The sequence below is a fragment of the Phalacrocorax aristotelis genome, chromosome 10, assembly GCF_949628215.1.
Source record: "Phalacrocorax aristotelis chromosome 10, bGulAri2.1, whole genome shotgun sequence".
Taxonomy (NCBI): Eukaryota; Metazoa; Chordata; class Aves; order Suliformes; family Phalacrocoracidae; genus Phalacrocorax; species Phalacrocorax aristotelis.
Window position 1 is genome coordinate 8,639,148 of NC_134285.1, and position 22,633 is coordinate 8,661,780.

At 38.9% G+C, this 22,633-nt stretch overlaps 2 protein-coding genes across 3 annotated transcripts; one reads left to right on the forward strand and one right to left on the reverse strand.

Moving 5' to 3' along the window:
• Nucleotides 1–89: 89 nt before the first annotated feature.
• AIMP2 (aminoacyl tRNA synthetase complex interacting multifunctional protein 2) lies at nt 90–3,943 on the forward strand. Its single transcript, XM_075105044.1, has 4 exons — nt 90–294; nt 1,933–2,139; nt 2,673–2,904; nt 3,425–3,943. The coding sequence occupies exons 1-4, from the start codon at nt 163–165 to the stop codon at nt 3,808–3,810; spliced, it is 957 nt and encodes a 318-aa protein (XP_074961145.1). The 5' UTR covers nt 90–162; the 3' UTR covers nt 3,811–3,943.
• Nucleotides 3,944–4,207: 264 nt separating this feature from the next.
• EIF2AK1 (eukaryotic translation initiation factor 2 alpha kinase 1) lies at nt 4,208–22,596 on the reverse strand. 2 transcript variants are annotated; one of them, XM_075105041.1, is made up of 15 exons: nt 22,370–22,596; nt 21,748–21,906; nt 19,821–19,957; nt 19,007–19,038; nt 18,456–18,555; nt 17,567–17,647; nt 17,064–17,163; nt 15,404–15,455; nt 14,313–14,682; nt 13,237–13,348; nt 11,518–11,624; nt 5,685–5,805; nt 5,487–5,566; nt 4,867–5,100; nt 4,208–4,392 (listed from the first exon to the last, which is right to left on the reverse strand). In XM_075105041.1, exons 1-15 carry the CDS (start codon nt 22,464–22,466, stop codon nt 4,270–4,272), a joined length of 1,905 nt encoding a protein of 634 aa, XP_074961142.1. In that variant the 5' UTR covers nt 22,467–22,596; the 3' UTR covers nt 4,208–4,269. The 2 variants fall into 2 exon arrangements, with proteins under 2 accessions (XP_074961142.1, XP_074961141.1); XM_075105040.1 differs by lacking the exon at nt 4,867–5,100 and having other exon boundaries at nt 22,370–22,578.
• Between the last annotated feature and the right edge of the window lie 37 nt (nt 22,597–22,633).

Genomic DNA, 22,633 nt, shown 5'->3' on the forward strand with positions numbered 1-22,633 from the left:
AGCAGCCGCCAGCGTGCATTGGATCCCGGGTGAGCCAGTAAGGCTTCGCGCTCCCGCTTGGCCCAATGGGTGCAGCGGGCGGGCGGGCCCTCCGGCGGGCCGGGGCGGGGCGCGCCGTGCCGTGCTGTGCCGTGCCGTGCGGGCGGCTGCGTGTGTGCCGCCATGCCCATGTACAAGGTGAGGCCGTTCCACCGGGTCGGCGGGGAGGTGTTGGCGGGGCAGTTGCCTACCTGCATGTACCGTCTGCCCAGCCTGCACCGCCGGCTCTCGCCTGCCGCCTCGCCACCGCCGCAGGTAGGAGCGAGGGAGCGGCGGAGGGGTGCCCGCCGGGCGAAGGCCTGCGAGGGCCGTGGCCCGCAGCATTGGCCCCGCCGCCGGGGCCGGAGGGAGGGGCGCGGTAGCGCGGCGTTCTCCGCTGCTCGGCGGCTGCTTCGAGGGCTGAGTGAGCTCGGTTCTTCTAGGGATTCCCCTGTAATGTTTATTTAGAACCTCCGGTAACTCTCAGCCTGGCTCTTCCGGGCTCTCGTGTGCGCCTCCCTCTTAGCCGTTACTTCTAAGCGGCCGTACCCGGAGGCCGCGGCCGAGCCGAGGCCTTGCGAGCCCTGGGGTCGGGGGCTGTGGCCCGCAGGGGCTTCGACCCTTCCTGCGGCACCGTCCCTCTGCTTGCTCAGGGCTGTTTTCTTGTCTGCTGTTGAGTCGGGGCGTGCAGCGGGCTGGTTCCTACTTCCAGGCTCGGTTACTTCTTAAGTGGGCAAAAATGCAAAACTACGTTACATTAATCTACTTGACTTAAGTCTCTCTCCAGCGTCAGGAAAGCTTTGAATTCTTGCAGGCTGCGTGGGGCCATTTTTAGCTTGATGTCGTCACATCTTTGCCGTGCGTGCTTGCCACGCCCTCACGCCGGTTGCTGGTGGAGATGCTGAGTAGGAGTAGACTTGGGGCAGAGCTTCACAGGAATGCTTGCTAAGATGCCCTCTCACTGCAACAGCGGAGTATTAACTACCAGTCTTCTCTGAGAGTGGTTTTTATTCCACGGAATTGTGTACTAGCCAAATGGCCACTTAAGAGGTGTTTCCCTGTCTTGTCTTTGAGAATATTGTGTAAATGGATGTCACTTGGATACCTTGTTTCTTATTTCTGCCCATTAGGCTGAAAGAAGGAAGCTTAGTCGATAGATTGGGCTTTGTTAATCCTTATTCAAGATGCTTAGAAATGGATTATCTATATAAAAGATCTTAAGATTTTTTTCTTTAACATTTTTGTAAGTTTGTAGACTTAAAACCTCCCACAGGAATGTATTTTTCATCTTTTAAAAGAGGTAGCATTGTAAGGTATGAGATTTGTAAGATAATTGATACAGTAAAAAAATACATTGGGGTTAACATCTAACAAAGCCTATGGTCTTTTTTCCCTCTATATTCTCTGAAAAAAAGAATTACTACAAAGAGTAATTTCATATGATACACCATCCATCTAAACCTGCAGGATTTTTTACTTTTATTAACTGCCTGAATTGTCAGAAAGCTCATTTGGCAGCCTCAACGCAAACTTTGTCAGTCTACTCTGCTGGGCCAAAGAGAATCCTGCCAAGCTAACTTTAGGCTTTTTTCAGGTTTTAATTCAGCACTTCACTGCCAACTTCAAGTTTCTGTGGTTGTGGTCTGGTTTTTTAACTATGTTATGGAGTTTGCTGTAGCTGGTGGTTTAAAAAAATATATTAAGGAGGAAGATTTCAGAGATTTACTTAAATAACCCATTTCTCACCACATTTATGCAGCCAAAAGAAAGGAGACATAAGACCATGACGTTCCATGACGTTACGGTTATTTGAATGTGTTTAAAGTCTTTCAAAACTTGTTGAGTGAGCTGTGGACTATTTTGACACTGAGCTGAGTGAACATTTATATGACCTTGCTTCTTCCTCTCATACAGGAAGAGGTTGACCCGTCACTTCAAGCACTTGAATCCCGCCAGGAAGAGATTCTAAAACGCTTGTACGAACTGAAGAGTGCTGTCGATGGTCTCTCAAAGATGATACAAACCCCAGATGCTGACTTTGATGTAACTAATATCATTCAAACAGATGAATGTTCTTCCTTGACAACAAATGGAGCAGATTTAGATTTGATGCTTGGAAAGGTGAGTTTAGTTAAGCATGTGTATTGATAGGTAATTTCTTTGCTCTCAGATTTTTCAGGGCTGGAAGAGTGACATTAAGACCTGGGACACTCAGAAGTCAATACATATTGAGTCTTATATTCTTACAAATAACGTACAACTACAGTTTCATTTGGGGCATCCAGATTATAGACACAAACATAGAAAATACTACATCCTGCATAATCTCATTTTGATACAAGTCCAAGCTGGAATGGTTAATTTTGAAATTAAGACAATTGGTTTCTTGTTTGTTACTAACTAGAAATTTTAACTTTGGTTTCAGATTGGACTAGAATTTTACCTCGGTCACATTCTTGAATTACATTACTGTTGAGGAAGGAAGATGTTTAAACAAGTTATAAATGTCCAAGCTTGAATTGTTTGACTATCGTTAGAACTTCAGATACACACATGCATGGCTATGTGTATTTTGGTGTCACATGAAAACTCCACTACTTCAAAGTCTGATCTGGAATGTGTCTTATCTGCTGAATGTCTTACTTTCCATTCAGGATTATGGTGCCCTGAAAGATATCGTAATCAATGCAAATCCTTCTCTGCCCCCGCTGTCATTACTGGTACTGCACAGTCTGCTTTGTGAACGCTATAGAATACTGTCAGCTGTTCACACACATTCCTCAGTGAAAAGTGTGCCAGAAAAGCTCCTGAAATGCTTTGGAGAGCAGGCTAAGAAGCAACCACGCCACGAGTACCAGTTGGGGTTTACTCTTATTTGGAAGGATGGTAAGAATGAAGTTCTTGTAGATGAATATTTTACAATAGGTGAGAAAATTAAACTTGTGCTATAAAACCTTGATGACAGATGCTTTGGTGTCCTGCTGACACATGATGGATACGTACTGCAGATAACATCTTTGCTCTCTTTTTATAGCTGTGAATGATGGGGACAGAGGAGGAAGGTTCTTGTTTGTGGGTACTGCTATTAAAATACACATGGCATTTACATGGTTGGTTGTACCCACAGGATGTTTTTTATAGAACTGTTTTTCAGTTTCTACAAGTAAGTTAGCTGGAATAAAAATTAGGTGGGAGACTGGGCTGAAGTTTGCAGAAGGTGATCCCTTTATCCCAGGTTCCTGCCTTAGTCTAAGTATTTAGACTAAGACAACTGAAAATTGTTCATGAGGTTAACAATGTTAAAACAGTGTTGCTGGCATCACATATAAAATAGAGCATAGAATTGCCATTCTGTTTCACTTCTCTACCATGTGGTATTTGCCTTTTTTCTTTTTCTTAATTTCAGTTCCAAAACCCCAGATGAAGTTTAGCATTCAAACAATGTGCCCCATTGAAGGAGAGGGGAACATCGCTAGATTTCTCTTTTCCCTGTTTGGCCAGAAGTACAATGCAGTTATGTCGACTCTGATTGACAGCTGGGTTGATACAGCCATCTTCCAGCTGAAAGAAGGCAGCAGTAAGGAAAAAGGAGTAGTCTTGCGCTCTATGAATGCTGCCCTGGGCAAGACATCGTGGTTGGTGGGAAATGAACTCACTGTAGCAGACGTTGTTGCGTGGTGTGCACTTCAGCAGACGGGTAGTGCAAATGCTGCCCCAGCCAATGTGCAAAAATGGATGAAGTCGTGTGAGAACCTGGCACCATTCAGCTCTGTTATGAAGCTACTGCAGTAAGCCTGTACTCTTCATAGTGGTGTAATTTTAATATTATTCCACCTCATGCTATAATGGTTTGAGTCCTTTCTGAGAGACATTCAAGCATTACAGCTGGACAGAATTCTACAATCAATAAAAACAGTACAGCTACCTTTTGGGTTTGACCTTGCTTTTTTTGTAACTGATGCATAACATACATATTTGTTTTATGATTACTAGGTACCTAAAGTTGGCTTATGTAAACAAAAGCATAGCTTGTAATTTTTTCTTATTCTTCCCTGTAACCTAAATGCTTATTTACACAAGTGAAATTGTACCGAGGCTAAGTGCAGCATAAATCCTTCCTGTTGACTGAAGTCTTCTTAACTAAGACAAAAAGATTAATCCCTGTAAAGAACAGACAGGAACATCAAAATGCTTTGAAATATTTTTATGTAAAAAAACCTTTATATATAAACTTAGCATAAAATAGAGTACTTAGACAGGAGAACCTAGTTTCATATGTTCATCTTGTTCTTCAGAAAGCAGTCTTATTCTCTCTCTCAGTTTCTCTATTTCTTCCTCTTGCTGTCTCACCTTCTGTTGTAGGTTAGAAATAACCTGAAAATGAGAGTCAGTTTACTTCCTTTATAGGCAGGCAAGGATAAAAGCCTTATTAACCTCTTTGAATTGCATTTGCTATCCACTACAGACACATTTGCCAGCACCATAGCTATTTCAGTGTGTTTGATACTATGACTTAATCCACAAACAAGAAAGTGGGGCAAGGAAAGGGAAAATAATAAAAAGAGGCTGTAGAGCTCATGGAAAGCTTTTCTGACCTATAACAATAGCTCAAGCTGTTTGTAACTCAACGGTGCAGTCTTCATAAAGTTACTTGTATCTGAGCATTTATCTCATTTCACCAAGAAGATTAATACAGTGTGCTAAATACTGTAATCGGAAAAAAATTCTCAATCACACAATCCTCTCAAAAATAAAACAAAAGCAGCCCATAACATAGGCAGAGAAACAAAGGGCATTTTAAATTATTTTTTTAATCCTGTAAAGGTTGAGGTTATTGGCATAACTTACGTGTTCTATGGTATGAAATAGTTCACTTTCACGAAGCTGAGCAGCAGTTGGTCTTTCTGAAGATCTCTGACTGGTGAGGAGTTTAACGTACTTGGCTTGAACAGGCCATTTTTTATAGAAAGTATGAGGAATTTGGCCACTCCTTAAATGTGTAAGAACTTCCATTCTTTCCATTTCTGTTCCAAATGGTTGGAAGAGTTCTAGCAGGATAACACCCATGCTGTACATGTCTGACTGGTAAGGGGGTGAAGAAGTAGTTCTGGGATAACTGGTATTTTTAATTACTTACTAGATTTCTTTTCCATATTGTGAATTTTTTGAGAAAAAGTTTCACATTAATGAAGTTTCACGATAGCATGAAAAGTACCATGGCAATACTAAAGAAACCCAATTCAAATCTGTATAGATTCCTCAGGATGATCTTAGAACCACAAATAATGTTTGCATTAGTAGCAGAGTAGAAGGCAAAGCTGAAATCCATGTTTCAACAAAACCATTAGGAATAACAGTAGGAGGAATATTTATGTATTTACCAAATATTATGTATTTATCTACTGAAAGGCTTGTTTTAGTCTTATTATCTGTCATCATGTGTTAATAGAAAAAAAAATACTCCCTACCTTGAAATCATAGTGAGATCCCTGCAATTGTTCTGGTGAGGCATAGAGGCAAGTCCCCACGCCTGAAGTATGTGTCAGTCCTTTAAAAAGGCAATTTAGACGTACTCAGCTAGCATTACATTGTTAGCATTTCACTTAAGAATTTAATATTTAATGGGTTTAATACAACAGAAACCCCACTAAGCTTTTTTCCCTTACCATTTATTCTTTCTGTTTTAAACCACTTGTCTGCATCTTCCCAAAGAAGGTCTCTGCAGGCTAACCCAAAGTCTCCTATTTTTACATGATGATCTGATCCATGTAGAAAGATATTTCTGGGCTATAAAACAAGAGTGTACAAAATCTCAAATATATCTATATAAAGAATTATGAAATTTCAGCTGCTTCAAAGTCTATAAAATCCAGTGTTTCACAGGTATAAGATAATTATTTAACACTTTCATTAGAGAGAAAAAAATGTCATAGCTGATAACAAATTATGTGTTAGCAACACCACTTGGGCAGAAAGATCACGTAGGAAGGATCTAGGAAAAAGGAAGAAAAGCAAAACAGGAAAAACAGGTTTAGTGGAAAGATAAAGTACTACTTTGGTTTTTCAGCAGAAAATGGGAAATTTGCAGAATGGTAACGTTAAAAGGAAGAGGCAAGAGCAGACAGGATATTAGACCAACTGACACAGCAGGAAAAAACTATCATCTTTGGGCTAGACCTAATGTAAAAGAAAGTATACATTTCTATATAATAAGCACAGCTGCAACATGCTACTTGGTTCTGGGAAGTTGCTACAAAAACAAAACCAAAATGACAAAAGACTTTAGACAGCACTGAGTGGAAAAACTGAAATAGTTTTATGCATATATTTTGGCTTTAGGACCATTAAGGAGGAGAAATGCTAGCATTGCCTATCTAGAAAGAAATACATACTTGTCAGATAAAAGAAAACGTAATATAAAGTTACTGGTTTTACTTAGTCTATATCACAAGGTTTCTAAGCTTAGGTAAATTTAGAGAAGTGAAAGCACTATTGCTTAGTACAGTCTTGGTTTTTTGGGTTGGGGTTTCTTTTTTTTAACTACTAAATAGAAATCAGCACTAGCAAGAAAGCGAAGACAACTTAAGCCTTTTTTTCATTCCTACACTTTTGCTGGTTTTGAAGTACTTCTATAATGTTGCACTGAATAATGTGGTTACTTTGAAGCTATTCTAGAACCAGACATTCTGCAATGTCTCAAAGAATGACACTGTTCAAGTGCCAGATTCCAAATCCTCTATTTCTGACTATGGATTTTCATCACAAAAATTACAACCCACTTGTCTATGAGTAACATAATCAAAGGAGCCAGCAGGCCAGCCTCCATGTTTTCCTGTCGACAGAGGAAATAAAATTCACGCCATGAAGAGCTATATGAAGGAATAATGAAAGATAACAGTAGCACTGTTAAAGCTTTACTAAGCCGATCATCCTGTCAGTGAAACAGCAAGTGCCTGGAAGGACCCTTACACCTCATAGACATGCTGTCCCCACAGGTAACCATTTGATCAGGATAATAATTTGGGATTAAAAATACTTTTAGATTAAGAAATCTTACATTTTTAAACAAATGAACAGAAGAGGGAAGGTCTCCACATAGATAACTAGTTTAAAGACATAAAAGAAAGGATAGGGATAAACGGTCAGCTTTCACCATGAAGGGTATCATCAACTGATTCTTCTATGAATCTGTGCCGAGAACTACGCTGAACAATGTATTTGTAAATGTGTAGAAAAGGGAAGGTGAACGGTGAGATGACAAAGTTTGCTGGCAGTACTACGTTATTCAGAGAAATCAAGATGAGGTCCGAATGCGAAGAACTGTGGAGGGATGAAGGGAAAAACAATCCCAATTTTAACTATGTAACAGCTGTCTGAGTTGACTGTTACGGCTTAAGCGTGGTAACAGGCAGCTCTAAAAATGCTCCATAGCAGTCCATAAACCAAACAGTACACTACCAATTACTGGGGTGGCAGAGGGATGTAAAGAAGAAAACATTGTGATACCGTATGAATTAATATACTGTCATCTTCTGTACTGTCTGCAGTTCTGAGTCTCCTATCTCAAAAAACTGGACAATTGTGCATAGATGGGTGACATGAATACTGAAAATTTGGAATTGCTTCTATTCAAGGAATCACTAAATATAAAACACAAGACAAACTGTTAAGTTTAAAACATCTACATGGACTGGGAAAAGGGAGGATGAAACACTATTCCATGTTTCTTCCAATCAATGAAATAGGTGATATCAAATTAAATTATTGGTGGCAGCTCAAAACGAGGGCCATTCATCCGCACTCGCAGTGCAGTTAAACTCCGTGGAGACTTTGCTGCAGGATGGCTAAATAACACCAGTTTAAAAAAGGACATATTCTAGAAATATCCATAAATGGCTATTAAGTAAGATGGTATATATAGTTCAAGCAATCACATAAATTTGTTTCCCCCCAATGACAGTATACCTGGCTTAACAGTATGAGGGAATCACATCTATTGATAATTATGAGCATGAATTTTGTTTTACTCAATATAAACAAACCATAACCAGAAGCACTATCTCTTGACTTGGCACACAACACTAATCATTGTCAAATATACTTCTTACACTGCACGCAGCCCTGTGGAGAACAACTTGGGGATACTGGTGGATGAAAAATTAGGTATAAGCTGGCAATGTGCACTTGCAGCCCAGAAAGTCAACTGTATCCTGGGCTGCATCAAAAGAAGCATGGGAAGCAGGTCGAGGGAGGAGATTCTGCTGCTCTACTCTGCCCTCATGAGACTCCCCCTGGAGCGCAGCATCCAGGTCTGGAGCCCTCAGCACAGGAAAGACATGGACCTATTGGAGCGGGTCCAGAAAACAGTCACAAAAATGATTGGGGGCTGGAACACATCTTCTATGAAGACAGGCTGAGAGAGTTGGGGTTGTTCAGCCCAGAAAACAGAAGGCTCCAGGGAGACCTTACAGACAAAGAGACTTTTTACCAGGGCTGGTAGTAGCAGGGTAAGGGGCAACAGCTTTAAACTGAAAGAGGGTAGATTTAGATTGAATACAAAGATGACACTTTTAACAGTGAGGGTGGTGAGGCACTGGAGCGGGTTGCCCAGAGAAGCTGTGGATGCCCCATCCCTGGAAGTGTTCAAGACCAGGATAGATGGGGCTCTGAGCAACCTGGTCTAGTGGAGGATGTCCCTGCCCGTGGCAGGGGGTTGGAACTAGATGATCTTTAAAGGTCCCTTCCAACACGAACCATTCTATGATTTTATGATCTAGCGGCCCAAGCACTGCCAGATTTTGTCTGTATGTACAGATGGGACGGAACTTCTGCTTGCTTATACTTCTGTGAGCTTCACTGGCCTGAAGCTGAACCATGGTGACTCATTTCTCATGCTATAAAATGAGGAAATACAGGTACTGAAGGCATTAACACCATCTTATGCATTTCTGTTGGGCACAAGAAGCTGTGGTTAACAAATATAAGTTAATGATCAAGCTTCTATTAGGTCATGGCAATTCAAAATTTGTTCTGACAATTGAATTTTAGGAACCTGCTACTATGTTACACCCTATCAGTCCGGAAGTTTTAGTCTAAGTAACTTTGTCTTAATACAAAAATTAACTTAAAAAAAAGTTTTCTGTTTAAAAGAAATAACAAGAGGCTACACAGCACTTCAACTTGTCCCACTAAATTTGCCTAGTACTTACAGCTGAGACATCCATTTCAGACAAATTTCAAATAAATCAACCAACCTTACAGCATCATACAGAAAACTGCCTCTGTATCTTGCAAAGTGTAAAACATCAGATAAATCCTGAAATGAGTAATTAGAAATATGACAGTCTCTTATATTTAGGCCAACAGTCTGATGATGCCTTTCCACCTATATCCATTCTTTTTGAGTATTATCTTAACTTAAAGGACACGGACAAGTCTGGCTGGACATCTCTTCACGTAGCTGCAGGGTCACTAAACACAGAGGTAAGAGCAACTTTAATCACCTCTGGAGGAAATATTAACTTTGCCAGTCCAGCCTATGGAAGAACTGCCCTTCATGTTGAGCATGCACAGCATCGTCTAAAGCAAGCAGAATTTTAGGTACCAACACAGACTGCATGCACTTACTATTAAGTAATGGAGCCAACATAAATACCCAAGATCATGAAGGAGCTATTCATGAGGCTTGCTCAGGTGGCTGAAGGGAAATAGTTGACCCATTGGAATAAAATGCAGACATGAACAGTCTAACAGGAGATGGGCAATCTCCACTCTTCTCATTTCTTCAATGCAGATCAAATTTAAAAGATACAGCACTGTTGAACAAGTTCCTGGGCTTCTTATATCACTGATGTAAATAGATAATCAAGGACACCCACCCACTGGACTTCTGTTGGAAAATTTCAAATGCTGAAAGACTTTTCACAGTAACATTTTCACAGAAATTACTGTCTCTGTAAGATATCTGCAAAATCACTGTTAGAAGAATATATGGTGAAAACAATGAGCACTGGCTCAAAAACAGGCTCCCAGAGACGGTATGTAATTCTTTATACAACTATCAGGACCTTGGACAATAAGGCCATGATGACACTAAACAGGAAAACAAACTGAAAAACTGTTGACCCCAAAACAGTTGGCAGAAAAATTAAAATTAATCCAGAACGAAGATTGTGTGTTTTCAAGTAGTTCCAAGTTTTCATGAGTGGAGTTTTAATAATCAAGAAAATTTTTACACTCATTTCCTCATACAGCTACCGTATCAGATGCAGAGAACCTCCCTAGGAAGCAGAGTAGAAAAATACACATTCACTTTCCTGCTATTTGAGTCTATCTGTTTAAGGGCAGGGCAGGGGGGAAGCAAGATATTACCTATGCTTCACATTTAAGGCAGCCAGTAAGTCAAAACTATTCTTATGATTAGAGTTCCAAAAAAATTTCACAGGAACATATAAAGGGCATCCTATTCTAGTCATTCAAAGTATTATTTTTTAAGTCTGCTCTTTGCTACTTTTAATAGAAATGATACCAAAACTTTTCATTCAGTCACTAACATCACCTACAGTTTCAGTCCCTTAGAAGAGTCACAGAATCCCAGGTTGGAAGGGACCTCAGGGATCATCTAGTCCAACCTTTCTAGGAAGAGCACAGTCTAGACAAGATGGCCCAGCACCCTGTCCAGACAACTCTTGAAAGTGTCCAACGTGGCCGAGTCAACCACTTCCCTGGGGAGATTATTCCAATGGTGACTGTCCTCACTGTGAAAACTTTTCCTCTCATGTCCAATCGGAATCTCAAGAGTAACTTGTGTCCGTCCCCCTTGCCCTCTCCATGTGACTCCTTGTAAAAAGGGAGTCTCCATCTTCTTTGTAGCCACCCCTTAAGTACTGGTACATGGTGATGAGATCCCCTCTAAGCCGCCTTTTCTCAAGGCTGAACAAACACAGTTCTCCCAGCCTATCCTCGTATGGCAGCTTCCCAGTCCTTCGATCAAGAGACAGCAATCATTTTGAAAGACAACAATTATTTGCAACTGAGGGACTTTTTTCTTTAAAAAGCAAGTAACTATAATTTGATCATATTTTCAAAAGCTAACTGACATGCTGTTAGCAGACTGAGGTGTATTCAAGGGACTTTGCTTATTTTTATAATTATCTAAAATTTTTTTAGGTAATGATGTAATTTAGGTCCTACCCTGGTTAAGGAAAAACCAAGATGAAACCAATCTGACCATCCCTGTTTAGGACAATAAAATGGCTTCACAAAGCAGAAAACATTTCCAGAGCTTAATCATAATTCAGTTGCAAGTCAATGTACTTGAGTACTAAGCTTATAGTAAAGGAAGTACGGTACAGAGGACACTATTTTTTCATACGTAACATAGCTAAACTCTCAAGAGCCCAAGTCATCTCAAATATAACTATGAAGTTGCTTTCATACTCCCATAATGCAAATTATCTTTGTTTTCTTCAACCTCAATTAATAATTCAGTGAACTTACTTTAATGTCTCGGTGCATCACTCCCATGCTGTGGATATAGCATACTCCTTCTAATAATTCTTGAAAAATTTTCATTGTCCAACGGACATCCACGAGTTCGTATGGACCTTAAAACAATTTAAAATCTAAATTATTTCTGCTAATTCTACTGAGTTATTTAAGTTTATGGTGGTATGTCTTGTTGAATTCTGTTAATTTATGATGTGGAAGAAATTTTTATCAGAATGAGCATAGTTTAAAAATGGAATTTCTCATGGTTCTCCTAAGACAGTATTTTTGAAACAGCAAAAAGTCACTAACCTCAGAATTCCAAAAGGCAAGTTCAGGGGACGTGAACACACATCTGCCTGAAAAGATTCCTCCAAACCCCATCAGATAGTTATTTGATTATGAAATTTAGTAAACTCTCTAATTGCATGTAAGTGCTGAATTAGAATGAAAAATATGGTTCCAGATAAAATCATACTAATTTATGTAATGACATATTTTCTGTATTGATTTGTACCCTTCCTTTTTGGATCCTAATCCTTCTGCTGTTGTGCTACCCTCTGAAATTCCCAAATCTCCTCTGACTGTAGCTGTCCAAAATAAACTTACCATCTCATTGTTTTGACCATTTCCAACATTATTACTTTATTAAACTACACTGTCTTCCTACTCTAATGACCAAGACCTAACATGCCTTTTGCCACTTTGAACACTCACCATTTACCTCTACTTGGGCTTCTCTTCCGCAATGTCTAACCTATGATAGCCTTCACATTTCTTCTCCTGTCACCTGTGAAAGTGTGTGAAAACGGCATTGTGCAAGGTCAAATGTCCTAGGAATTCTGTCATTCCCTGACCGGGAACATAATCTTTTAGCTTATGAAAGCTAAAAAACCTATGAATACAGGACAGATTATTGGAAGTCAGCTGATACTTAGCTGGTAAACCTGACTCCATGACTGAAGAGAACAAAAGATTCATCTTAATAGTGATTAAAACAAAAAAAAAACCATTAAAATTACAGTTTATGTCTTAGAATCTGATAATCATACACTATTTTAATACAACCACCCCAGAGAAAGAAACATGTCTCTAATGCTTTAAGATCATTAGACTTTTTCTTCCAAATATCAACAGTTATTGAAGATGACTTGGTATATCAGGGTGTGAGAACTCCTCTGACCACTCAAGCAAAGAAGATGTTAGATTCTTTAGACCAATGACAAATTAGCCTGCATAGGAGTTTTGATTGTTTAAGTATGTTGTAACCTGTCTGGAACAAAAGATGTATTTATATTTTCCACAGCATATAAGTTAGCCTGGGAAGAGGCTCTGTTTTGTAGCAACAAGACTACTATCAAAGCAAAATTTCAATTATTTAAAGAGCTTACTGAGAAAGAGCAGATTCTGTCAATAAGAAACTCTATTCCACATAAGCAGCATTGCCCAGGCACAGATCTCTCCAGGTAACAACTATGCCTCAGGCATACATTCATTCTTTTCTGAAGACTTATCTAAAACTCATGAACTTAAATCTCTTTTACCAACATCTATCATAAAAATACTAGCTTCTATTTGATTAAGTGAATAAATAATCTAACAGAGAAGATCCATAATATAAGTTGCCAAAGTAAAACATAAAATCAGGCAAGTGGACTTCCAATAAGGAAAAAAAAGAAATATTTGCTTTATAATGAATAAGTAAATTTTTAAGACAGTGATGTATCTTACTAGAAGATTCCTCTGTTCTCTCGTTGCATCTTTTATTACGGTCAACAATCCAATCCCACAAGGATATTTCACACAGTTGCATTTGTATATGAAGCATCAAACGATACTCCACCTAACAGAAAAATAATGGTCCATGATTTTGCCACTGTAATATGAACAGTATTTCCTTACTTATTTTCTTTAAAGCTAATAAAACCAAACTTTGTTTATTAAACTAAAAGACATCAAATACACTATTACTAATCTACTGCATTCAAGAAGCAGATACAACAATGCTATCTAGTATCTAGTTTTGGTTTTTTCCTTGTTATATGATAAAAGCTAACAAAATAGCCAGCCACACACCTTAATATTCAAATTAGAGTTTAAAAGCTTCTAGACATACTGAACAGAGGACAGAGGTTCATTCTGGCTTAAGAAAATAGTGTAAATTAATATAAAATAGCAAAAATATTCAACTTCTTGATATGGAATTTTATCATTTATCAACATGAAAATATAACTTCATACTCATTTTCTGACAATGTATGAGTTCTTTTGATAACCTAGACAACTCAGGCAAACACCTTCAAAATCCTGGTTTTCTTGCAAAAGGAAACTCCAAATGATGGCAAAATCTTGAAGCATTCCAGAGCTGGCTGTGTTATACAATCTGCTTCTCTCTTCTTTCAGGCATAGTCCTACACTGTATAGGCACCACGTTACATACCTAGCCATTTTCATTAAGCAGTAATATCCGAATTAGCCATCATTACTGAATGCTGAAGATTTTCAAGTTCGTTGGTTTCCTTTTTATGCAGAAGTAACACTTTTTATTCATGTAGGTACTTTGAAAGGACCCAAGATGACTAACGCATGGAAACCTTCTTCTATGCCAAGTTTTGCCAGTTCTTCTGGTCAGCTTCCTCATCATGGTGTTACCCACTTAAGTAAAAACTATCTGTATTTTTGGCTCTAATAGCAGTCATGTCATTTTTTCAAATTTATCATTATAAATCATTCCTCTGTCTACCAAACTCTATGAACACCATTAAATTAGACAGCAGTTAAGTATATTTAAAAAGAACTGTATTTACCTCAAACTCTCCACAGAGAGCTACATCATTCTTGGAACATTCTTCAGTGCAGGACTTACTTCCAGTGCTAGCATCTTGATCCAGACTAGAATGAGGCTCCCATGCTGAACAAGTTTTCACATCAGTTGACCTACTGTTAACACTACTGACAGAGTCTTCTTGTAATTCTATGGATGATTCACATTTATTTAGTTTCATACACTCTTTACTATTGCTGTTTGTAAAATCATTCCTTACATCCATATTCTGCACTGGTTCACTATCCAGGTTTCTAAGACTGGTACTGTCACAGGACTTCTTTTCTTGTGAGGTAAGGTCAGCAAAGATAATTGAACTACCACTTTCCACACTCTGAATGTGACAGTGGTCACTGAAAATAATAAAGTAAGGGAGAGAAATCAAAATATGTACACAGTTTTATACCATCTATTTGTGACACACCATTCTGAAAAGTTCTTTCTTTTTTCAATTGCAAACTGCATTCCAGAGTAAAAGTTCAGCTGCTTCCCCACATAATAACTTTAGGATGACATAATTGGCAGTGCAGGCTCCACCCTTTTTTATACCTTCCCCCAGCAAGGATTTCTGATAGCTGAGTCAGACAGCTCATAGACACATACAGTCCTAGGTCACAGCATTCATTGGACAGAAGTATGATGCATCTCCATTCCTTTAAACTTAGAAAGTTACACTATATTTCTCGTAGGACTCCATCTCCTTATTGAAAGGGCTAATCAACATTTCTGAGAAGCGGAAGGCTCCATCTCTCTAGTAAGACTCCACAGTACTAATCAGCATTGCTGATTGGCACAGAACTTGTGAATTAAACTTGAAGTACTGTGAAGCACTATGTTCAGGCACTCAGAAACTGAGATCTCCAAAGAAGGTAAGAGTATCCAGTAATATTCTTCAGCTTACACAACAAGAAGAGAAACAACGACAAGGACAATTAAGACTTTTTTTTGTTATAATTTGGAAGCAAAAAGCACTTGTGCAATGTATGCTGAATTCGGTATTCTTTTAATGTTACTTTAAAAGAAGCCTTATGCTAAAGTCAAATAAATGTTATAATTGAGATTTGTAATACTTACTTGCTACTCTCTTGCTCCAAAGATAATGGCTGCAACTCCATTATTGTTTTATCTATTGGACGAAAAGATAAATATGGTACTTTACAAAACAAACCACGCATATACTTAGTATAAATTAACATTTAAGCTAGAGAATCTTACTGAATTTAACTTCATTACCTGTGGATATTTTTTTCTCTATTTCTGCTGCTGCAAAAGGTGCTTGTTATTCTACTAAGAAGCAACCCTAATCTGGTTTTAATTTTTCTTTAAATGAAAGAAAATACATGTTGTACGAGGTCACTGAAAGGGCTGTACTGTGCTCTCTTAGATAGTCACTTAGATTTCACCCTTAAGAAGTTAGCCTGTTCAAAATCAGGGATGTATATAATAATACACAGTTGAAAAAGTAACTCCATGAGGCACCATCCTTTGGATCACCCTTCTGCTGTTTTGAAGACAGTTGATATTTTGGAAATAATTTTCATGAAAATTGTATATTTATGTGAAAAGCAGTTTGTTTTAGCACACAGAAGCAAATATGAAACACCAATCTTGTAAGCCAAGGAAAACCATTAAGTACCACAGCACTTACCTATAGATATAGTTATGTACTTATATTATCACCATTGTGGAGTACTTGTCAAGTACTCCTAGCACTAAATATTTGCATGCTTCAAGATTCTCAGTACCATGAGTTAAAAAGTCTTGTCTGCTTTACTATACTGTCAACTTCCTATGCATTTTCTTTTATGCTTATAGCTGACTGGGCATCAAGTCACTGACTTCGAAAGCAATAAAGTCACAGAGAGCACAGGCAAACCTCCCACTAAAAGAGGATCAAAAGATTTAACTGCTAAAGGCATTCTGGAAAAGGACACGAAAGGAAGGGACCAATGGATCAGGGTTACAAAGGGACCAAAGCATGGGAAGAACTGAGAACAGAGAAACTGAAGAGGAAAAAAAATAAGGGCACATGGAAGGAGGTGTAAAATGAACACAAAACTCGGTAAATTCTCAACAGACAGTAGCTGATACACAAAAAACCAAATTGGTCTGTCATTGCAGAATTATGAAAAGAAATTAATCAAATTTGAAAACTCTCTTGTGGAAAGCAAAATAAGAGGGAATCTTTTTTTCTTTTTCAATTAAAGTATTTCTTTCCAGTTTTTTCAGTTTTCCTAAACTCTTTTCCAGAAAGGAGGAAAAGCATAGTAGGAGACTTATTCTAGTTCTGCTTCAACTCTGAGATTTCAAAACATGGTAGCAAACTTGTGGGTTTTTTTCTCCTATTCATCACTTTCCCCCCAATATCTGAAGTGGCTCATTCACCAGTATTCATTCTTCTCCTTGTCAGCTCACTACTTTTCGCATTAAAAGGTTTTCACTGCATTCCACTGTACTTCACACAACTTCAAATTCCTCCTCATATATTACCAGAAGTGAAGCTAATACTTCCACAGTTCTGAATTAATCATTAAGTAACAGTTATTAGGCAAGAGTCTGAAGTGCACAGAGGCACATGAAGACTTGGTGGTCACTTGAATTTGCTCTTTTTCGGTTGTTTTAAGGAGGGGAAAAAATCAGTTATTTTATCAGAGAAGTAATACTCTCCTGCAAATAATGGTACAGAGATGATAAGCAGGATGCAAGCAAGAATTACACAATACTCTGTACTTTCCTTTTGGGTGTACTGTTTGAACTTGTTCCATCCAAGCAGTGTGATAGCCTACAATATTAGGATGCTGCAGCCCAGCCAGCACTTTAACTTCTCGTAGCACCTAAAAAGACCAAAAAGAAACAGTATGACTGTCCTTTATTCTTAGTGCTTAGTTAAACCCAAAAGATAACAAAAAATAACAGTTTCTGACAGAGAAAGAACAGATAAAATTATTACAGTAATGGAGAAAATTTGGAACCTTTAAAACAAATTATGATTTTCATAGTTGCAGAGATGATAAAATTCAAGTTAATAATATATTTATTTTAATGAGCTTAAACACCCCTCATTTACTTTTTTTCTACTAGGTATTGATAGGGCCAAATCTTTAGAAACTCAGACTGCATTAAAAATGTTATTAACGGTTGATGTTTTCAGAAATATTAACTACATTACTAAATTAAATCAGAATCAACTAGAGCAGACAGGGAGTTAAAACAGATGAAACACAGGAGAAAGAATACCTTCATGCAATCTCTTCTCGTAGCCTTCTTAATGTTAATTTTTTTAATAGCATAGAACTGACCATCTAACTTGTTTCTGACCTGAAAACAATTGCAATAGGACAAAATTATGCGTTAATGTGTTTAGATTAACGGATTATTAAATACTTTAGGACCAACTATTTTCTAAAAATTTCTGCACTCCATTCAGATAACCTTTCACCTGTATCAGAGAATGAAACTGGGATTAGGCCCCAGCTGTCTAAACTAAGGATACTCTACTATTGCCTTCTTTCAGGACTGCAAACATCCAATCCAATCTCTGTGAAATACATTGTTTTACAGCTATCCTTCCAACAAAAAATATGCTGATAGGTCCTGATAACTGCTTAAACAGGTTCTCAACAACACTGTGAGACCACAACTGTCATCTAAGTATAGCACATACCACGTGAGGAACCTTAGGCTGGCCATACACTACAAGTATTTAATACAATTCAACACTGGGCTGGAGAGTTTACATTCATATTAAGGCTGCTTTTTTTTCAAGCAGCCACAACTGGAACATTGCGGTATGCAAGTTAATCAGCTTCTGTATATATGTCAATATATCACAATACTTCACATGTGAAACAAGAAGTTTTCGTTCACTTCAAAAGGGTCAAAATACATAAAGTAAAACACCTGATATATTCTGCATCCTACAAACAGGAAACAGAAACCACAACAGAACACCTTTTGAAAGGAAATGCCAACATCCTTCACATGTGCAGGTTTGCACCAGTTCTACTGGAAATTAGTATTTTTGCTTTTCTGATAGAAAAATAAAGAAAATGGCCAAAAAGTAACTCTGAATTTCAGAGAAAACTAGATATAAATGGAGAAGTTATAAATGGAAGGTAAATAATACCTTGTATACTTTACCATATCCTCCTTTTCCTAGCCTTGCAACCTCATCAAATTCATTCAAGTACCGTGAAGTCTGTGCTTCAAAGAGAACTTCTTTTGCCCTAATCAAAAAAGTTAGGCTGCATTAAATCAAATTACAACTTACAAGTAAGGTATTGTATAGGCTACAGGTGTACACAATCTATAAATATTTACATTATAAAAAGAAGAAAATACTTTGACATTACCTTGTGAATACTGAAAATTAGCAGACTGCAACAGCATGCACATGTGCTACAATCCCACACTGTGTTAACAGAAGTATTTAGACGATTTCTTTAAGTTTGTGCCTGATAAAACTTGTTTTCCTAAATGGCGACACTAACAGTGAGTTGTACTGAAGAGGGAATTTTCAGCAGATTGTTTTGAGAATTTGGAGAAATTTTCACTTCCCCCCCCTCCCCCCATTTCAGAGCCAAAATATGAAATGCAGTATTAATTAAATTCAGAGTGGAACACGGAACTTTAGGGCGGAAGTTAAGTTTAATGTTTCTGAATGCTTTGAATACATACCGAATTGCATGAGAATCTCCACTATCATGTTCCTATGAAACAATAAAATCCAACATAAAAACATGCCATACAGAATAACAGGTCTACCATGCCATCAGCATGGACAGCTTAACCAAAACAGAAACTACAACTATGTTCTTAGAAGAAAATGAGGTTACCGATAGCCATTCACATTCTCCAAAGAGCTTCACCAAATTAAAGTATTATTATCCCACCAGTAATCTGCTAACATCTCTCTGCAGGAGAGATTACTGCCCTTTTAGACTTCTGCTGGCAAACAGGATAAAATGAGGGCTCTAAAATGTGCTTAAGACAAAATTAACTAGCTTAGCTCAAGGAGCAAGATAAGCAAACTGGTCTGATTCAGCCTGAAGCACACTACGCAGTATACAAATTATGCCCTCCACTAACATAAGTACAAGTGTGTTATCATAATCAACTGGAACATAAGTACGAGTCTGTTATCATAATCAACTGGAACAATTTGAAGTTGAAGATGGATGTCTGTCCATTGTCGAAAAAAGCTGTAGCAATACCTAAAACACCTTGCCTGTGTTTATAAAGTTTAACTTTTTTTTTTTTAATTATTCAATAACAAACAAAATATTGCTGGCTTCAAAAGCTTTGGTTTGCACCTATAGAACAAGAACACGCCACCCCAAAGAGCTAAGGTAGAAAGGGAGTACCATTTTCAATACTTATTAAAAAGACCCAATCCAATATTAAAAGAACCCCATAACAAAAGCTTCTTTGGATGCAATGATGTGTTAATTCCTTAATGCAGAGGTTGCCAAAGAAATTTAACAAAGCTTACCCCATCAAGTATTTGTCGATTAGCTGCTTTCATTAGTTCAGTAATGGCTCTATTATGCTGCAGTCTTACAGTACTAAATTCATCACAGAAGGCAAAAGGGGAGAGCAACCCTGTTCTTGTGAAAGCCTGACGAAGTACTGTACAAAGGAACAGAGAAAAGTCACATTAAATAAAGCCTGCCAATAAGACCATGTAAACAGTTGTTTAAATTAGAAACTTTATTTGAAAGAGAGTGCATCTGAAAAAATTAACAGTTGCTCCTACTCTGATGCCTTTTCCCACACTCTTAGCAATAAAAACTAATTAAATACAAACTAGAGTTGCTCTGTGGGAATACCTTTGCATAATACAGTTATTTGCCATGCTCTTCATGGTCACAACTGCACCTCCTCTTCTTCCTTACCTCAGCAGATGAATTATACAAACACCCACCCATTCATGTACTTGTTACCCTTGGACTAATTTTGATCAGTGAAAAGAGAAATTCAAAGCATGTTTACAATTACAAGGACACATATATAGTAAAAAGTAGCAACATCAAGATTTTCTAATTCGCACACAAACTCACACATTTGTGCACATGCTCATAGTAAAGAATGAAGCCACTCCCTTCCATCCACCAAAAAGCACCACATCCTTCTCAGCTGGAGTAAAACAATGCTGTGGCAGACAAAAACCTAACAAAAACCAAACTTGCTCATAGTTTTTTTTTAGATGTTTCTTTGGTACCAGTGTTTCAAAAATCAGCCTAATGCCTTTTCTTTTAAAGGAAATAAAATTTATTGAAAGTGAACCTATAAGAAATCAGGAATTTTGCTACACAAGCCTTATGGACACAGCTACACACACCAGAAAAGTGGGGAAAACCCACCCTTGCCAACAAAAATATGCCAGCCAAAACCACAAAACATACCATTTCTACAGTATGTTTTTATTTTATTCATCAGGTTTATTCCACTTGGGAAACTGCTTTAAACTATATCAATGGAGGAGCATCATTTTCCATAGAGGTACCCTAGAAGCCAAGCAGCTACGTACTTTGGAAGATGCCCATGTTGGGGGTTTTTTGTTCCTCTCCCAAAAGGAGGAAATCTGGTTGCATTTCCCCCCCCCCCGATATTTTTGGTTTTGATAGAGGTAATAGTAAGACCCAGGGCCAAATACCTACACCAGACTTTAAGAATGAGAAAATGACAGTTGTCTGCACTGTTGTTACTGGATGCTCTAAATGGCTTCTAATTTAAGCATGAGCAATATATTAGATTTTACTTTCTACAACCATGTACAGCAAGGAAAAAAACCTTGGAGATTGTTCCTCAAATGCATGAAGCATGTGCCTAAAGGAACAAAATACCTAAGATAAGTCACATACCAAAAAGGCAGATTTCAAAAGAAGCACTTCACACCTAAAAATGTGAGCTCAATTATATCAAAAGACTTCAGGGGAAATAAAGGCCTTACAAAGGTATTTACTCTGATTTTCATAGACCATAATTTTGAAAGATTTAGTGAAGACTATACTACAGCTATTTATTGATAAATATGTTTATTAAATTCCTCTTCTACCTGTGCTGTTAGATCAGATTTAACAGACAGTTTACCCGGCTAGCCTTCTCATGATGCAACTCAACATGAGTCAGCTGGAACAAAACCATCTAATACTTGCATCTACAACAATATTCTGTTACTGCTTTCAAAAATATGACAGGTTAAGTTGATTAAGTTGATTCAGGGTATTCATCCTCTTCTCAGAATTACTCTTGTCGCAGTGGGATGAGACCTACAGCTTTGTATTGATGTTACACTGTAATTCTGTGCATATTACAATGTAATTCTGCACATATTACACTTTAATCCTGCACAAAAGAATCTGGTACATATCATAGTAAGGCAGTTTAAGAGACAGGGAAGTACTGCTCTTACTAACTTCGGAACAAACACCTCGAATGAACAGGGTTGTGCGTATACATGTGGCAGAGATGCTCCAGCAGTGACACAAGCAGCAGCTGGTTTTGGATGGTCGAAGTGAAATTCACAAACTTTTGCGACCCGTTTGCAACTCGCAACTCCGCCGGCACATCCGATTCTGGAAAAGGACAGTTAGATTAATTAATTTAGCTCTCAGTTTATTCCTATTTACCAAAACTTCAAAACCACATATGAACCCACACAGCTTCAACGCAACCCTGCCTCACAAAAAGGCACCACGCGAGCGCCGCTGAGCGAGAAGCTTAAGACGCTAATTAGGAACCCAATTATAATTCATTTTTATAAGTGCGCATAAAAAGGAGCTAACGGGGAAGGGCCAGCCCCCCCCCGCGAGAGCGGCCTCAGGGCAGGGAGCGCGCTGCCAAGTGCCGGCCCGCTCTTGCATCACCCACCCCGGCTGCCGCTTCTTCGAGGCAAGGAGATGGAAGGGAAAGAGGACGGCAGCGGTTCCACCCACCCAGCCGGCCGACCGGGGGGGCCCACCGTCCCCCGCGGAAGGGCGCCCCTGCTCCCCCACACCTCCCGCCGAATCCAGGGCTGCCCCTGCCGACCCCGCTCACCGTCAAAGTGCGGCTCCGGGCTCTCCTCAGGAAACTCGATGGCGGGCGGCGGCGCGCGAGGTGCCGCGGCCCTCGGCGGGAACCCGCCCCGCCACATGCCGGGCGCCGGGGTCCCGGGCTTAGCTCCGGCCGGCGGGGCCCGCCCGCCTCCCTGGGGGCGGCCCCGGGGGCCGGGCCAGGGCCTATGGCCGCTCTCTGAGCGCAGAGCGATGAAAGATTAACTGGAGGAATAAATCGGAGTGGGGTAAATAGGGCCCGGAAAGT